Genomic DNA, 18,531 nt, shown 5'->3' on the forward strand with positions numbered 1-18,531 from the left:
TGCTGGTACGCAAAGTTCGCTGGAATCCGAAGGCAACGGGAGGCGGAACGCAACCCTTCTTTCCGATCAGGCCGTTGAAGTCACCGATACTTCCGATAGCTGATACAGCGCATCGTGTCCTCGTGGCCGTTGCTGGAAGGGGTGCCGGCTGGTGGTGGGGGTGGCCACCCTTGCGTTTCTGCGGCTGGTTTGACCGCGCGGCCGCGCCGTGGCGCCACCGTACAGCCTGCGCGGCGGACGTCCCTTGGCGCCGCGCCGCTCAACTTTTGTCCAACCGTAAGTGGCTGGCGGCCGCGTGAGACGCTCGCCTTCGCGCATCGCGATGCGACACGTTGCCATTGAACGCACTCACCGGACGCTCGTTCCACGCGACAATCCGTCACCGCGAGAAAACTACGGATTTCGATGAACGAACGAACGAAGAGGATACACGGCCACGGACAATAGTTTCGCCGGGGTGGAAAAGTGCGTGGCTGGAGGGATGACTGCGAGGGCTGCAGGAGCCGAGCGTTCGAGTTAGTCTCGGCCAGAACACAGGCCCAGTAGGATCTACGTGCACGCACTGGAGCCGCGTACGGTGCGTGGACTAAGGAAACCGAGGGTTAGGAGAGCCTCCCCACCCCTTCACTGGCCGCGATCGCGAGTTTCGCATGCGACGATTATTGTGCCACGACCAACGGACCGCTGCGAGTGCACAGGTGATTGTTTGTGCTAATTATTGTGCTGTGACTGTGTTCCCCATCGCGATTTCGCAGCAAGGTCGACGTTATCGCGAGAATATGTTTAGTTTTCGTTTCTATTCGTTGTTATCGTGTCTGGCGTGAAGGAAATGCAATTGGTAGCCCTTTGATCGCGATCTCGCAGCATCTTCAGCCAGTTCACGCGCACGCACGTGCAGCCGTGCCCTCGGATTATCTGAAAGCCGAAACGCGACCGGCTCGAACGTGACCATCGGACGGATTCCTGATCGTCGCTTGCTCGACTCTATCTCGACCGGTCAACCAACTCGGCCTCCACAGAGAGAAAAAGGAACGCGGAGAACCCGAGAACCGAGTGATAGCGCCTAGCTGACTGTTAGAATCTAGCCGGCGTTCTTGGCCAGCATCGAGCTACGCCGCAGAGCTGATTAAGTCCTAAGAAACTGCGAACCAGCAAATCAACTTGAAAATACCACTGTCGTTCATCTCATCGTTGTTTTCGAATCGTTCGTGTCGCTCGTCGATTCGGATATTCTTCTCGGGTATTCTTCGGTGGTATCCTTTGAAAATTCGTCCTCGTGAAGTGATTCGTGCGACGATTTTGTACGTTGAATCTCTTCTATTTGAAATACATTTTTGTGCAAGGAATAGCTCGTACATGGTACAGAGGAATTTGCAATGAATATTCCTTGGAAGAGAAATTTTTGCAGAGGGACGCTTGTGACAGTTTAGAATTGATCGTCGAAATGTTTCGTCTGGAAAGAAAATTTGACGAATTTTCCGCTTGGGACTGCTCTAGTCCGGGGAATATTTCTGTGGTTCTCGTGGAGGACAATTTTATTTGATTCGGTTCTCGTCGATTCAGCTTGTCGCTGAAAGGAAATAAAAATTTCTTGCGTTCTAAGAGACTGTAATCCAAGTCGTTGATTTTTTGCAATGGTAGTGATTGGAAATTTCGTTGGAAGAAAATTCGTTAATCTCCCGAAGAACGTCTCGTAACATCCATGCGAATTTTTTGAAACTTCCTGCTTTAAAATACTTTTCACCAAGTGCACCACATGCTCGGTCAGTTTAATTGCAAACAATCTTCCTCAAGAACTTGCCTCGGAGTGACCTCTCGCCTCTAACGAATTCGTCGAAAGTAACCGAATTTTCCTGCAAAAATTCAGTGATTCTACATTCCTGACAGTTCTTCGAGTAACGAATTCCTCTACGAACTTCTCTAAAAACGTCGCTCTCCTCTTCGAAACGTTCGACACGCTCAAAATTAAAGAGAACAGATCAAATTTGAATCAATTCAAAAACCGTGTTTCCTTGCACTATTAGCTTTCTTCTAGAAACGTCAAACCGAGATAATACAATTTTTCTACAAAAAAAACATCCCTAAAACGTGTTCTCCAGCGCAACAAACCAGTGCATCGTCGAAGATTACGCGCACCAATGAAAAATCTCATCGTCGTGTTCTTCGAGTCTGCCGCTGCGGACAGAAAAGCTCGGCTCGGAACCCCCGTTTCGCGTGCAGCAACCCCGCGTGCAGCGATCGTCTTATCCGACGAAAAAAAATCCGCGCCATGTCCCTGAGCGCGGCTCTTGAACTTAGTAGTGTTGTGCGCATCCTTCGCTCGCCTGAAGATATTGTTACAATCGCCCTCGAATAGCGTCGCGTTGCTTTTCGAACGGGGGTCGCGACGCGAGGGGCCGCGGGGGCTGTCGTTTATCGTCGACCAGTATATTGAGTAGCGTGCGACCGCGAGAAGAAAGCGAGTCCAGGTGCTGCGACCAGCGAAATTCCACCGGCGAGACAGTCATCCAGATTCGCCATTTCCATCGCTTCTTTTTTCTTCCATCCGCCAGCTAACCACCCCTTTCTTCGGCCAGCTCATGGTCAGCTTCGAATCTTTTCCCCCCTGGCTTTCTTTTTTCTTTCTGATAGATGTGCCCGATATTGATCGAACAGCGCGTCTACGCTCCACTTTTGCTGCAACGTATTTCAGTGGTGGATGATGTTTTCGAGTATTTTGTGAGTGATAGGTGTTTAGGTTGGTTAGGCTGGTTGACGATAAGGGGGTGTAAGGGACTATTCAGTGCTTAACAGGCTTAGCAAAGCGGTATTCCCGCGCAGTGTGTGTGAACCATTTGATGGAAGACGTTCTTCGGTGCAACGTACGTAATGGAGAACGTAATGAAAGATACTAGTGCGGTTTTGTGAAAATGTTTCTTTACTTTTACTCTTCGGTGGACATTGAAAAGTGAGAAGGAAAATTCGAGATTATTATACTCGATACCTTCAGACTACCACTAGGTACTTGTACAAGGTAAAGAACACACGAGAGAAATTATTTTAGCAAATACTGTTACATATGGGGAGAAGAATTTTCGCAATAATTCGCAATCGGTTTCGTTAATATCTTCGAGGTATTTCTTCGAATTCGAATATTTGTTATCTCGTTGTTTTCTTTCCCGTTATCGAATTATCGCGGAATAGAGAAATTCCTCATCGGCGATTTCTTCGTCGATTTTTCGTCGGTTTTCGGTGACTTTCGAGGGGAGAGACGAGCTGGTTTCTCGGAGGCGAGTCGCGTGGAATTCCACGTCTTACAATTCCAAGACGTCGCGATTCATTGGCGCGGGGATCGTTACGAAATTCGCGGCAACAATGTGTTGCGCTCGGTCGGCGAAGACGCGTGATGGCGATGCACGCGGCGCGTGTACGCGCACGCCGGTCCGCGTTGACAAACTAATCCCTGCGTTATATCGGGTGATCGTAAAGCACGCGGTGACAAGTCAACAGCCGCGTAGTATTTTCGTGGGCGGCTTTTCGCGACGCGTTTCGCGAATGCCGACTGTGTCTCGTCGAATACGCGGCGCACGTATACACGTTCGCCGGCAGAAATTTCTCCCTATGCCATCTCTGGATCGAGCAACGACCGTTTCGCCTCCTCCATCCGAGAAATTCGACGTTTTGTCATTTCTATAATTCCTTTGCAATTTGCCTTGCGGTTAATTTCGACGTGTTACCAATTTCGAAACATATGGAAGAGCAAGTTGAGAAATGTTCATTCTAACGAGCGTTTTTATAAAATTTCGATAAATTCTATATCGAGAAATTGCGTTAAGCGGTTCAAAATTTGCCCATCGAGAGTCGTTTATATTTCGTTCTGCTGCGTGAAGAGTATTTTGCATATTTGGATAATTCGTTCAAAAATTCGCATTTAACGATTATTATACCGATTGCTATCTACATCTTTTTTATCGCATAAGAACAACCATTTTTTCTGTATTGCGTGTTCTCATTTCGGACAGCTTTTCGTCAATCATTCGCAGACGCAATAATTTTGCTCGTTTATTTCGCTCGCTCCACATTAATTAACACGCTTCCTCCGTTAATGGGCAACAATTTTCATCAAAATTTACCAACCAAACGTAATCGTTCTTCCTCCCTAAAAATTCCAATTCTCGTTCAATTCTTGGACCAGCGAATTTTCTACAACTTGGCTGAATTTTTTCCCCTCGTTTTCTTATTTCCGCCAAGCTTCCTCGGCTCGAGTTTATCGTCGAATAGACTGCCCGATGAAATCCTCGCCCGAAATGGGCAATTTTCGAACAAAACTAGGACGTGAAACATCGATGATTCCATGACACGGGAAATCGATGAGCCGAAAGGCATAGCAACAAGTAAGCGGCGTTGGTGGCGTGAATCGAGTTACAGTTGTTTTCGTTTCCGCGTCAACAGCGACTATCATCCACCAGCGATGATTAACTCGTGTAACCGGCGAACGCCGCGGAAATTAAAGTTGCATTATCCAGGACCCGGCGCCGGTTAACTCGACTGTCACGAAGTGTGCTTAACACGGTAACGCGGATTAACGCGTTCGCCGGAAGCCGCGCGTCTTTCACGGTTTGCGGTAATCGGGGGACGTTGCTTCGACGATCGTTTCATCCGTCAGATTCTTCGATTTTCCGCCAACGTTCGACAGAACTGCCATCTTTTCCTCCAACGAGTATTTTATTTTTCCCTAAAAAATGGTTGCAGTATTTTTGAGAATGTACATTCTCGGTGTTTTATAAATCTTGAGGACACCATTGTGATGTAAAGTTGTGACGAAACTTGCCAAGTTTGAAACACACAATGGTGGTTGATGGAAGAGGGTAAGTGGTTGGAGTTTTTTCGAAAGTTTTCATTAGCGTTGCTGCATTATCGCTTCTTCGCGATTTCATTTGGTTATAGGATTTCTTAGCACACGTTGTTGGATTCGAAATTGTAATTGGAATTATCTAGGAATTTAATTGCAGGCAAGTTTTTCTTCGTATTGAGAATATTGATCTCGCCTCAAGTTTAGATCTACTGTTATCCTTCGTTCGTGTCGAGTTTAATTAACTCTGCTGAACGACAAATTTCAAACGTCGCTATAATCATTGGCCACCGACTCGAATCTGCTCGTAGTTGTCTTAGAAAATACGTACCGTATCGTGACATGTTTCGTACGTACTTGGCCACGTACTTTCCACTCGACGAATCAACTTCTTCGTCAGAATCTTTATCACAGATCATCGGAATTGTTTTGTATATTTTCTGAAAGTATCATAGCCAAATTACAGTCGTATCGAGTGCGTTAGGATACCAACAGAGATACGAGTCGGTGCAAGAGCACAGTGTAATCAAAGTTACTCGCACGTCGTTGAGATTCCCGGAAACCAGGAATTCTGTGGTAACCGAAAGTTAGTAAGAAACTATTACGATCTGAATTTCGACCATTCCACATGTAAGAAATTTCAAACAATTCGCAATTTTCATTTTCAACTCGATTACAAAATACTTTATCTTAGAAATAAAGGCAGTGAATTCTCGCAAGAAGCTGGGCTGTCGTGTGTATTCCCATTTCGCTAATCATAATGCGTAAATAACGCAAATAACGCACGCTTTCGCGGTGTTCCTATCGACCTCGTGTTCTCCTGCGTTCCGTTGTCCGCGACTTTTATTTTCGGTGAAAATCGTTGTCGACGCCAGAAACGCGAGGGGAGCACAGGCTTAAACGTTCGACCCTTTCGCCGTGGCGTAATCTCCGCGAGCATTCGCCGTACACGTGTTGAACCATTGCCCTGAATTTTCAGAAAGTTCCACGTCCAACTAATAGTTTTCGATTATCACGCGTGAATTCCAGCAACGATAGAAAGACAAAGAAAAGGAAAAAAAGTGACATGTATATCGTGGAAAGAACTAGTCTTGTACCCTCGTGGCCTGCGATCGATATCGCTCGTCGGAAGAGATTCTCCATAAACAAATCGTAAAGGAAAGAAACGTTCTGGCAGAGACGTTCAAGCGCAAGCGGTCGCTTCGAGCTAGTAAATTCAGGCGAAGAACGACTCTTGTATCGGAAAGTTGACTGCGACATGGAGTCAGTCGAGAAGCAGAAGGGGCAAAGGGCCGGAGATCGCGGTATTCCGTGGCGAAGGGGTCGAAGAAGAAAAAAAGATGGAGGGCGTCGTGTCGGTGGCAGGGCTGCGCTTCGAAAAAAAGCCCGGTGGTGCTGGCGCATCGGTAACCCCTTCGAAACTCAATCACACCTCGTTCTGGTGTGGCCGAACGTCTGAAAATCGTAACGGCGCTCGCAACAAAGGTAACGCTCAGTCACCAACGAGCAATCGAAGGGTTACTGTCTGCGGGGCGGTCGGGTGGGTTGATGGGGCGTGTGGAGGGTGGGTAAGGGGATAGGGGGACCACCGCGGACCAAGGGACTGGGGGGTTTCGATGGTGCGGAGAAAGAGCGGGGGGATGACGAGGGGGGCGAAAATAAGAAACATAGATACAAAGAGGAGGGAGACGTCGGGAGAAAAAGAGGAAGGAAAGAAGAAGGGAACCGACGATCGGCAGGGGTTGGAGAAAAGGGCGGTCGGGGAGCTGAAAATATGAGATCCGCTCTGGTAGGGACCACCTAGCCAGCCTCCGGTCCTTTCCGTGGCGTCTCCCTTCTCCGCGCAGCTTATCCCCACCGCGACCACGCTCTCCTCTGAACGCGAGGGCCGCGAAGGAGAGTGGGAGAACCGGGCGGCGTGGGATTGGGCAGCCGGTGGGCCGGCCGACCCCCACCACGCCGTCCGTGCTCCGCCCAATCCCCTCTAGCGGCCGTGCACCTCCTCCAGACATCGCATCGGTCGTTCGGTAGCTCTTAGTTTCAGGTTAGGAGCCTGCTAGGACGGGTCTCGTACTCTCTTCCTGAAGTCAGCCGTGAGAAGAGACGTGACGAGACGAGACGAGGGCGAGACGAGGGAAAAACCGGAGCCAGTGAAGTGTGACCGCGTGCAGTGTACCTATATGTTTGTCGGTTTTTCCGCGCGAGTGTGGGTGTGATGCCGCCGCGAGTAGTAAGAGCAGCAGCAGCAGCAGCACGACGACGACGGGCAGCCTGACGTCCGGCCTGAATCCAGATTCGAAGAACACCTGGTGCCGAGAGCCAGGAGCGTACGTCGATGACTTTGGTGAACTCGGAAGGGACATTGTGCGATTTCGTGTGACCGTGGGGCCAGTGTGTGGTGCGACGGGTCCAGTGTGTTCCGGGACAGTGTCCGGGACTAAGGAACAGGAAGAGACGGTAGCGACGGGCCCGCCGGCCGAGGCGTGCGCCCCAGGAGGCGTCGGCGGCGCCGGCAAACCAAGGGGAACAGTTTTGGGCCCGGCGGAGAAGTTCGAAGCCGTCAAAGTGGCTTCGTCACTGGGCCTCCAGGGGCCTTCAGCGCCGATAGGGGCCCAACTACTGGCTACTGGCGGTTCGGAGGATGCACCGTCCGTGTACCACGCGAATCTGCTAGCCAGCAGCAACGCGTCCGTGCTCCAGCAGCCCGTTCTAGCCAGCCTGAACACGCCGGCACTGGCCAGCATGCAGGCCTCTGCGGAGGCCAACTCGCTGGACATTCAGGCCATGCAGTCCATGGACTGGCTGTTCAAGAAGGAGCGTATATACCTGCTCGCCCAGTTCTGGCAACAGGTAAGTGCTCGACGTGCGTCATCTCGTGTTTTCTGTGATCCTCTCTCCTATCATGGTACGCGCGTGTGTATACCGTCAGTGTCGTCAGAAACAGATATTATACAGCAGCGACCCTCTGCACCCTCGAACGTGTTCGCTCGAGTCGATCGCCTCTAACCACCCAAGGGAAACGCTCCGTTTCCAGCTGCACAGTCCCCGGTTTACCGCGGACACTTGTAGCTTCCGGGCCCGGTGGAGCGCGACAAGCATAAATGTGATTGTGACTCGGGGCCCAAGTGTGTGATCGCAACGTCAAACCTTGCAATTATCGTCATCGGGATAAGAAATCGTGCGGTGACAGTGTAGCTGACAGTTGAAATTCCCATCAGCCATAGCAACCATGGAAATTTACCATTTTTTAGTGACTAGCAAATTAGTAAAGGAGTATTTAGTGATTAGAAAGGATCGATCGTGATGTGCAGATTCTCAAGTCCAATTTTCAAATCGAATCACGTTGCCGTCAGTCTTTCCACTGATAATTGCCGGTCAGGTTCCCGGCCACTTGGCCGACCCCGAGTTTCAACGAGGGTGCGAGGGTGGCGAAGTTTCCCCGGCACTTGCTGTTTCGAGGATAGTTCAGCGATTTAGGGGATGGCTTGACCGACTTGCGGCAAAGTGGCCCACATACAGTGGTTGACAACCTCATTTTCTTTCTGCATAGCGTATGTAAAGAAATGGTCGTGCTGCTATGTGTAGGCAATCGAGAAGTGTCACTTTCGCCATAGGAGGACGTTGTACTTTTTCTATAGTCGTAGCCTATCATCGAGAATCTTTCGGCGAACGAATTTCAGCCTCGGGAAAAATGATACTTTCCTTGGTCAGTTTCGTCAAACCCTTTGTGCGAAGAATTAATTATAATTATTTATTTGTTGATAATATTAAATATTTGCCTATCCGAGTATCTCGAAAGGTGACAGAAGCGTCTAAATTTCGTACATTTCTAACGAACGTGAATCGAAAGAAATTCAAAGGAGCAGAATCTTATAGAAAATATCCAGAGCAAGTGAAACAAATGTCTCGTTTGGTTGAGACCATAAAAATACGAATCTGTATAAACGTTCGCCGTGTAATCATAAAGATACTGGTTTCGTCTTAAAATCGACTTAAAATCGGCTATCGACGATAGAGATCGTTGTATGCAAGTGTTTGTCAGTTATAGCTGGTTGAAAGAAGTTTGAAAAAAATTGCAATTGTCAGAGGTGTGTTGGTCGTTTGAAAGAGACGATAGTCCGCATAAACGAACTGACATAGAAGCATTTCCTAGTTCCGCTGGTTTATCGACTGACACGTGAGAGACATTTTTACAAGCTGTTCTTGATTTTGCATATCTTGGACAAGACAGGCCGACGATATTTTCTAAACGTTTGGAACACGAAGCAGGTTAATCTACGAAATTAACGGAAGCGTAATTATACAAATTTTCTGTCCGTTGTATCGAACCGAGGCTTATCATCGTCAGTGATTTTCTTTTTAAAGTGTGTTCGAGCCGCGCTACTTATGGCAAAACTCGTTCCGCCATCAATTTCTTTATTTCACGCGAACCTGTAACGCGAATAAATGCGGTTATTTATTTACCTTGCACCACGAACCAGCGAGAAGAGACGCGATACAAAGTTGACAGCTCTGCACATCTCCTGCTATTTCCTGACACTTAATATTTTATACGAAACGCAGAAGCTTCTTCTTCTTACGACCAATCAAAATATACATATTCAGAATTTTTCGTCGTTATTATGGAAATACTGTTTAGAATTAATGAATTCCCTGGCCCATGAAGCCTATCATCTACATACTTAATTATCTTTGAATTCCTAGGCCCATGAATTATCGTGTAATCATCTTGGAATATAATTGAATTATATAGCTACATTAGTCAATTATAAATTTCACGTTTAGATGACACACGGCTAATATATGCGCGTGAAAATACATTGGAAACGTGATTTAAATTATTTTCTCCCAAGTTTAAGTACGTTCGCTTGGTCGTTAAAAATCTCTCTGTTGGAAAATAAACTTTTCGAAAATCACACGTCACGTGTTTTCCTCGTATTTCAGTTTATTAACCCGTTCCATGTTAGGGAACGTTCACCTGGAAAACTCCGCTACGCGTAACTTATCTTTCCCTAAATTTAAACATAATATCGCGTTCGGTATTCAAAATCTTGAAAAGTAATTTCTTCGAAAATACACTTGATGTATCTCTCGTTATATTCGAGTGGCTATGCCATTGCTTCTATCGACAGAAAACGTCTATCTCGATAAGCCGTCGATGTTACCAGTTATCTCTGAAAAATTACCAACAACGGAAAGAAGAATAAAACGCTAAATTACAAAGAATAATACGTCGCGCGTGTGTTATAGGTTGAGGTTGACTGTAAACTGGCGACGATCTTCTCTCATAGCGTTGGTGCCGGTCGGCTAGATGCTCCCGATAAAATACGACCGCTTAATAACGCGCGAACTAGTCCCGTACCGGTACAAGATTACAAGCTAACCGGGTCGCCACTATTAATGCCACATAGTTTCATAATTATGTGTATTGATTAGGCCGCGGGTTAACGACGCCGGAACGTGGCTCGAATGCCCGGAAAGTGGAAGACTCGTCGCGTTCACCAGTTTCCATTGTTTGCACGCGTGCTCCTCCAACTTGTCGACGTACCGTCGTCTCTGTCGTACGTTTTTAGCAGCTGCTTGGAAATTTTACACGTCGATATTTGTGAAACGCGGAGACAATTATTGGCAAAGCTTGTCGTCACGTCCCCTTTCCCGACTTAATTCGCTCGGACGTAATCGCAATAGACGCGGTGCAGAAAGGTCGTAGTGAGAGGATCGATGAAGCGGTATAACCTGCTGACACGTTTCGGAGGAAAGTGAAAACGCCAAAAGCCAACCCGCTCGTCGTTCAACCGTCGACCGTGATTAAACCGTGGTCAGGCAATCTCACGATTTTCCCAGCTATTCTTTCAGGGTGAAACGAACATTCTTTCGTGGAGTAGCGAACGGTGACTCAGTCAACGGTTTCGGTTTCTTGGAACGCTGACAGCCGTACTCCGATGACATATGCATGATTTGACGATGTTGCGTGAAAACGGAACATTTTTCGTCGATATGTAATGGCTGATTGAAGAAATGTTGACTTACTATCGAGAAATAGGACGAATTAATAAAGTTGTTTTAAGGATCAAGCATCGTTTCTGTTTGTCGCAACACAAATACATAATTTGTTTATATTGTTGAGATTAACTTTCCGATCTTCTAGAATATATCAAATCTCGAATTAGATTGCACCGTTTATTTTTGGAGGTTTGCTAAAGGTGGTAAAATTATTGTTGTAGCAACACTCTAACGATACTCTAACGTTATTAACAGACGAGGTGAGGCAAGATTCTGTAAGAAGCATTATTTTCTACAAATTTATTGTCCATTATGGAAAATCTGACTTCTCTGTTACAACCTACAATTAGATGCGTATCATTAACCATGAAAAATTTCAATTTTCCGCGGATAACATTATACGTGTTCATCGAAAGATGATCGAAGAACGGTATCTCTTACGGTAATTTATAAAAAAAAAAAATACTTCTACTCGTAGCGTAGAGCATAGAAAAATTGCTCCATCACATTGATATCTAATCTCGTGAGAATCGATTCTCCTATCGATCGTTACCCTATCCTGTACAAACTTTCCCATATGTTTTGCCTCGATCGTAGCTACGCATCAGCCACAGACGAATAATTGGAAAATTAGAAACGCGCGTCGAAGCAGTGTCGATCGACGGTGATTCCAGAATCGACGCGCTCGTTAAGAAATTCCTGCTGGCTCGTCCGTCAGTCAGGCAAAAATATGCCCGTCTCGCGAGGATTGATTTACGCGGGCGGCCAAAAGCGAGGTCACGCCGCACGTTTCCCGATTTTTAACGAAACCCTTCTCCTCCTCCTCCCCCTCCCTCCTCCTCCACTTCTCCCGTTATCTTCCCGTGGTGGAGTTAGGCGAATGCGTGATTCAGTGCCGGTGCTAGCCTTGGAAAAATCGCTGCTACGCCAATTATTAGTTGTTCGCGAAAGGGACGGAGGCGCGTTTCGTGCGACTGAAAATTCGGAGAGGAGAGACAGAACCGGCGTCCGGTAGAGTTTCCACGGAGCGGCCGTGCGCGTGGAACGAGACCACGAAGCGTACTCCCAATTAGGAGCGTGTCGACCGTGAATGGACAAAAGTTTTGCCATGACTCGGCTTCCCCTGCCGGCTCCCCACCCCATGCTCACCGTACCCCCACCAGCGCCAACGATCCGAATGGGAGTAGGGGGATCCCTGACGCGGTTCCCGAGATCCCCGAGTGGCGGCGGCACTTGCCGAGACGCGGAGACGTGAGTCACGCGTGCTCCGATGCCGGTGAGAAGAGCAGCCGCGCGGACACTCGTCTGTCGGGTGCTAAGTCACTAGCGACGGAGACGCGCTCTGCTTTTGTTATTAGATCCATTCTTTTCGGGTTAATGCATCCAGGGCGAAAACTTTCTCCGTGTAAATACAGAGAGATAATAGGTTTGACGCTTCCGGTAGAATCGCTGCTTCGCGATTACAATATCGTACTTTATAATTTCGATATAGCAAAGTGGGAAACGCGATCTACGGGGTAACGAAGATGTATATATCCGATGATTTTAAATCAATCGAAGAATGTCGAAATGTATAGAATGTACGCGATAAACGCTGGATGAAGTATAGCGAAACGGTGTACTAGATTTAGCAATATTATTCCCTTTTTCTTTTTGCTTTTTTTGCAATTAGAACGCCGAAAGTTTTGGAGATTATTATCGTTTATATAATTTTGAGAAAATTTTGGAAGATTTAGATCTACTTCGGTGGTTAAAATAAACGAATCGTTTACCAAAGATATATACCGATTGCTGTGTGCGCCGATCCTGTATCTCGATCTAAAACCAATTAGCAATATTTTTACCACTGTTACGGCCAAGTTTGAAGGGCATGGCAGAATGTTGGAAGAAGAAGAAATTTTGATCAGAGATTGCCTAGGAAGCGAGAAACGTCAAGCTTAGCGGACGGACAATTGTCGCGAGCATGAAAACGGGCCAACGAGGGAATCATTGCCGTATTCCACTGACACGAGAAACTGTATCGCGCGGCATGTCGGCCTCGAAATAGAATATAGAGGGTTATTTCGGATGCGTCGTCTCGTTGGTCTAGTCCAGGGCTGGTCTAGACCTCCGAGGTTCACCCGTTTTACGAGCTGCCGGCAGGCAACACGACCGCTTAGGTGGTGACTAGAATCGAGCGCAGGTGCACCGTGCCGCGTGCATATTTGCCGTTCGTCTCGTCGCCTTATTAAAACGCGTTACGAACGACGTAACGAGTGTCGAACACCACGTGAACCCGTTCGAACATGGGAAAGAACAACGGGGGTGGTTTTATAGAGGCTGATCATGCGTTAGGGTTTACCTGTGACAGGTGTTCTTGTAATTTATACCGTGTCTTGTTTTTCTTTCTTTTCTTACCCCTATCCACGAACTATGTCATTTGGGTAAATTATTGCCACGGTTCACGCTAATACGCTTTGAATGCGATATTTGTCAAAGTGTTAAATATATAAATTACTGCTGTTTTGCTGGAAATTAAGTGGCATTATGGTAACAGTAGACCATGGCGATTATGATAATTTCAAATTGTAATATTTACGTAGGCTACTATATTTATCGATTTTACCAAGTTTTACTCGATTCGTTGGAGCATCGAATTTCTTTCTTATTGAATTATAGCACATAAACTTTGCCTTGTATCGATCATGTATCAATGTGTCATTCAAAATTTCCACATACATTCAGATGATAAGGAAATCAATTGCATCGCTGTATCTTGTCTTTTGTAATCATAAATAAAGAACAAGAGGTGCAAAATTATAAATATCGAAACTTTGACGATGTTACAAAATCTTATTATCGAGAAAGTCTAGAAATGTTAATCCCTAAATTGAAACATCTATCGCTAAGGAATCGGAAGAAACTACCTATGGATTTTTCTTTAACGTTTTCCATTCGAAGAGAACGTGAACGACGAGAGGTCGTTTCGAGCAAAAAGGAAGGAAAATTCGATCGTTGGCCGATCAGTCGCGATACAACGATACCTCGGTTATTAATTTCCGTGGCCGTTATTTCTGAAATCGGCGGTTTAACTGCCGCAGCCGTAGAGCTCTCCCGCCAAACAGTGATTCACCCACACTCTAAAAATATCGGGATACACGCATCGCGAAATGCGAGTCTCGTGCGAGCCTTAATGAGCGTTTCTCAGAATTTCTGCAGTCGTTCGCTCTGGAGGGGAAAAGAAAATTCTCTGTGACACCGAGACAGCCGGGAAACCTTGGGCACATTTTGGTTTAGCGAATGACAGCTAATGACTACGCCATCGAGCGCGCATGACGATGACGATGACATTTCGCTTGATTTAACGTCCGTTTCGAACGAATCTGCGTCAGTCGCTTTTCAAATTCCCTTAACGTTCTATGAATTGGATTGCCTATATTTTTCTAATTGATCGTTGGTTTTTCATTGTTATTACGTAGGATAAATGAATGATGAATAAATTATACTCTTATATTAGTGGAGAAATCCTTGGTTTGTTAGAAGCTTAGTGACGCGAGTCTAAAAAAAATCCTCAATTTTTATACAACTGCAAATATTAATAACCTAATAAAAAATGATTTAACTGCCTGATAGAATCGTATTATTTAACGGAAACTATATTAACCCTTTTATCAAACATTAAGCTATATAGAGAATATTTTTTTCAATATTTTAGAAACCGAAAGATATTACATTCTAGAAAGAAAAAAGATTTTTTTCATTTCCGCTTTTTTAAACTTCCTATTTCGAATCCAATTTTCTCGAGAAATTTTCACCTTTTCTACTTGCGTCACTGGAAAACCAACGAAATAAAAACATTCTTAACAGCTTTCCATTAAAATAGCCACATAGGTATCCCTGTTATTTTTCGAAATTTCGTGACGAAATTCCACGACGTAATTTGGGCGACTGTAACCCTTGCAAAGCGGTTAACGATCGTTCCGACCAATTTCAGAGCACGAGTATCTGTATACGTATATTTTTATTTCTCGATTAATGCACTTTCCCCGACGAGATCTCTTGTTCAGATTGCTTATTATGGATGCAGTTACGTTTCCCAGATTACCAAGGCTTTTTTATACGTTCCTTCCACGAACAAATTTTACATATTTAAATTTTCGAATTCTCGAAAAATTTTTCTCAGTCGACGTTATCGGCCGAATTGACCATTTTTGGTCAATGTTTCACGATTACTGAATTTTTCATACCAATTAATATCATCGCAAATATATCTACATTATACATACATGCATATAGAGAATTTATCGGTGTCGTTAAACGAGCAAGCGTTAAACGAAATTTGAAAATAAAGTCACGTAGTTAGCAATAGAGGTACAAAAAATTTAATTATTAATTTATTAATTACACCTATTGAACTGAGAATAATTCGCGTATAAAACTCAAGAATATATAAAATATTTAAAATAGACTAATTGCTATATATGATATTTATTAATAGAAACAAATTTAACTGCTATATCTATGTATAGAATATTTATAAAAGTCTGAATTTATACGAAATGCATAAACGAATAAGAAAATACGATGTGTTCTTAAAAATCGATTGAACAAGTCGAGTCTCTACAATTCACAAAATCGTCTATTACATACTTGTCGATATCATTGAACGATTGGACATTGCAATACGAGTGATTTTTCACCTGTTTTCAGGAATCCATCGGAAGTTTCGAATTTCGTATGGCACTGACCGAGTTAATTATCCCGCGCAACCCCTTAAACACCCCTCCCGTGGCTGCTAGGGTGGAAGCTCGAGGGTCACTCGCTACGTGTCGCTAATTTCTACGTAGGAATCGCAAATTGGCACGCGTGTGCGTGCAACAGATGCGCCGGCCACGCGAACGCGTTCCGAAATATTTGCCAGCCCTGCTCCATCCGGAGGGGTAGCAACCACGCTATTGTGTCCGCCATTCGTCGAAACGAAGAATCGAAAATCAAGCAGCGCGGGATTGTTTTCTCTTCTTTTTTTTCGCCGTTATTTTCTTTTCGTCTCTTTTTTTCGGTGGGAAGAGTACGGGGCAGGGGACGATGTTTCGACTTCCATTTCAATGTCTATCATCTTCGTCCTCTGGGAAAAATTGACATTTTTTATGGCTTCGTCCGAGAGCTTCTCCATCGGATACGAATATAACATGTCTTTCGCTCGTTTTGTTCAAAATCGCCGATTTGGAAGTGGAGCCCGGCGAGTACAAAAATTTCCACGGTGAAACGCCGTAATTTACGCGGTTTTGAAATTTCTGCTTAATTAAAGCTGGTGATCCAAAGCGAACGCGATAAAATTTCATTGTAATTTTAAACAGACACGCAGTAGACTGTTCTAAGTAACCATTATGAATACTTGGAATACTTTCCCGTGTATATGCACGAAAATCTAATCTATCTTTGGAGGAATTTTCTTCAGTAACAGGTATCCGGATTACATTAATTAAGGACTTAGCATATTCATTTAGATATAATTTGTAAATCAGATTCCTTATAGACAAGCTAAGTATATTGTAGCGGACGAATGCGCAACAGTGAACATTGAATTCTTTCATTCTATTATCTGCTTCTACGGTAGAATACCTATAATTTCAAAATAGCTGTAATCTACATTTCCTATATATGATAACTATTCTTCTTAAATCTCTTTGAACCTACCTACATTTACGTAACTCTTCAACTGTTAATTATCAAATCTCCGTACTCTCTGTACATTTTTATGCGAAGGTGCACGGAATAAAAAAATCCAAAAAATATCGAGAGCATAATACTCGTCAGAATATTGAGAAGAAATAAGAAATTCCACTTCTCTCATAATATTTACAGTCTACTAGTATCAAATAAATCCTAAATTAATTAATGTTTAATTTATACGTTTATCACGACGTGTACAAGGAAAATTACATAGATCAACAACATTGACGAACTCAGAGTCTCGACTATCATGCAATTTATCAGTCGCTGTTAGGTAGAAACGCGCTAGGATCAATCACAAGTATCATAAGGGGTGAATATCATCGCGAGAACGTTTGGTGAACGAAACGCCTTGGATAATTGTGCAGCGGCCTCGCGACCTGCAATTCACCGGTTTCCCCTTTCTTCTTCTTCATCATCTTTCTCTTCATCTTCTTCTTCTTCTTCTTCCTCCACACTGCTTTTTCTGTCTTTTTTCTTCGCTTTTTTATAATCCTGCTCCCCGCACGATGGACGAAGTTTATTGTCGTCGTAAATTTTTCCGCGAGCCGGCCTCCGATCGCTAACATTCCCCTTTCTACGTGGCCGCGCGTTCGGAGACTATTCAAAGGTCGCTTGGAACCGTTCCAAAATTCCGAATCGCATGGGACGACATCGCTGCGATTCCTGCGGCGATTCGAGCTTAAGTGAATCCAGAGTGAGCCGTAAACCCAGGCTAAATAAACTTCGATTTGAGGGAATGACGCCCCTCTCACATGACTTTCGTTCGCTCGATTTTCCACCGAGCTTGATCACCTTTTCTCAGCGAGTCGTGCATCGGTACCCTGTATTGCTACCATTCTCACATCATTTCATATTCTTTACTATCATTCACTATTTCAACTTTGACGTTTCGAGTCTAGAAAGGAGATTTTAGTAATAATTTACGTACATATGTTAATCCGTGACAATTCTTAAGTATTAGGTCGTCCGAGAAGCTTCTTTCGTTTTATAAGGAAATAATAGATACACAACATTTTTCGTTTTATGTTATTTTATTACGAATTACGTATGATCCATTTTGTTTTATTAAGATAAAGATCATAACGTTCGACAGATTAGGTTTCATGTTTGTATAAAGATGCGTCGTTGTAAAGGACGTGTCTGTAAAAGAAAGATACTATTCGGACAACCTAATAGATGGAAGGTGTCAGCAATGTTTCTTTCTTTATCTATTTCGTATTGTTGAGGTTATTCGGTGTGTAAACAGAGAAAACACGTGGATAAATTGTAAGGTAGAAAAATATATTTAAATAGAAGTGAATAAGTAAAATACAATTTGAGCTGGTCCAGATCCGCACGCTAGCTGTGTTACCTAATAACTGAAAACCCCGAAGCCAACGTCGCCTGTCTACTGTTTATGGCCTGACTTCGTCGCAGTCTTTTGTCTACGCGCTGTCGATGGCTTCAGTGCTTGAGAAAACTAAAAAGGACCAGATGTAGAGTTTTCTTAGAAGTGGTAACCACTTCAACACGTATTATCACTGCCACTGACGGAAGTAGAAATTTTCTATTCTTTCGGTCTCTCTTATTCCAGAACAGATTTTTATTCGCGGTATTTAATTTCATTCGTTTTACTAACGAGATATTTATCAAAACAGTATACTTTATATAAAAAAAAACACTGTACATTCTTAGACTCGACATTGAAGTTATTAACAACTATTGGAGTCACTAAAAAGTCATTCTGTATTATGTACTCTTTAAACCTTCCTATCTATCTAAATCTCTTTTACGTTCCCCTTATATTTCTTATCTAACTTCTCCTTAACTTCTACAATTCATTTGCAACAAACTCCTAACACCCATCCGCGATCAGTTTGTAAACGATTTTATAACATAGGAAAAATTTGTTAGCAATAACAACGTTGGATCGGAATCATGACGCAAATCGTAGCATGTCAACGTTCCAAAAATTCCTGTACGTATTATTTCATTAGAAAATT

The 18,531-nt window shown here is 44.4% G+C and overlaps 1 protein-coding gene across 7 annotated transcripts in view; it reads left to right on the forward strand.

Moving 5' to 3' along the window:
• The first annotated feature begins 317 nt into the window (after positions 1-317).
• The window catches only part of LOC117204860 (homeobox protein cut), a 166,178-nt gene continuing 147,964 nt past the window's right edge, over positions 318-18,531 (forward strand). For 3 of the 7 annotated variants that reach the window (XM_033442660.1, XM_033442664.1, XM_033442662.1), the window contains exons 1-2: positions 320-698; positions 6,863-7,681. In XM_033442660.1, the coding sequence (XP_033298551.1) occupies positions 7,574-7,681 (108 nt within the window). In that variant the 5' untranslated portion in view covers positions 320-698; positions 6,863-7,573. Of the gene's footprint in view, positions 699-6,862; positions 7,682-18,531 lie in introns of all 7 variants that reach the window. The other 4 variants (XM_033442663.1, XM_033442666.1, XM_033442665.1 and 1 more) reach the window with 3 other exon arrangements.

This window comes from Bombus bifarius, unplaced genomic scaffold (assembly GCF_011952205.1).
Source record: "Bombus bifarius isolate JDL3187 unplaced genomic scaffold, Bbif_JDL3187 scf7180000007984, whole genome shotgun sequence".
Classification (NCBI taxonomy): Eukaryota; Metazoa; Arthropoda; class Insecta; order Hymenoptera; family Apidae; genus Bombus; species Bombus bifarius.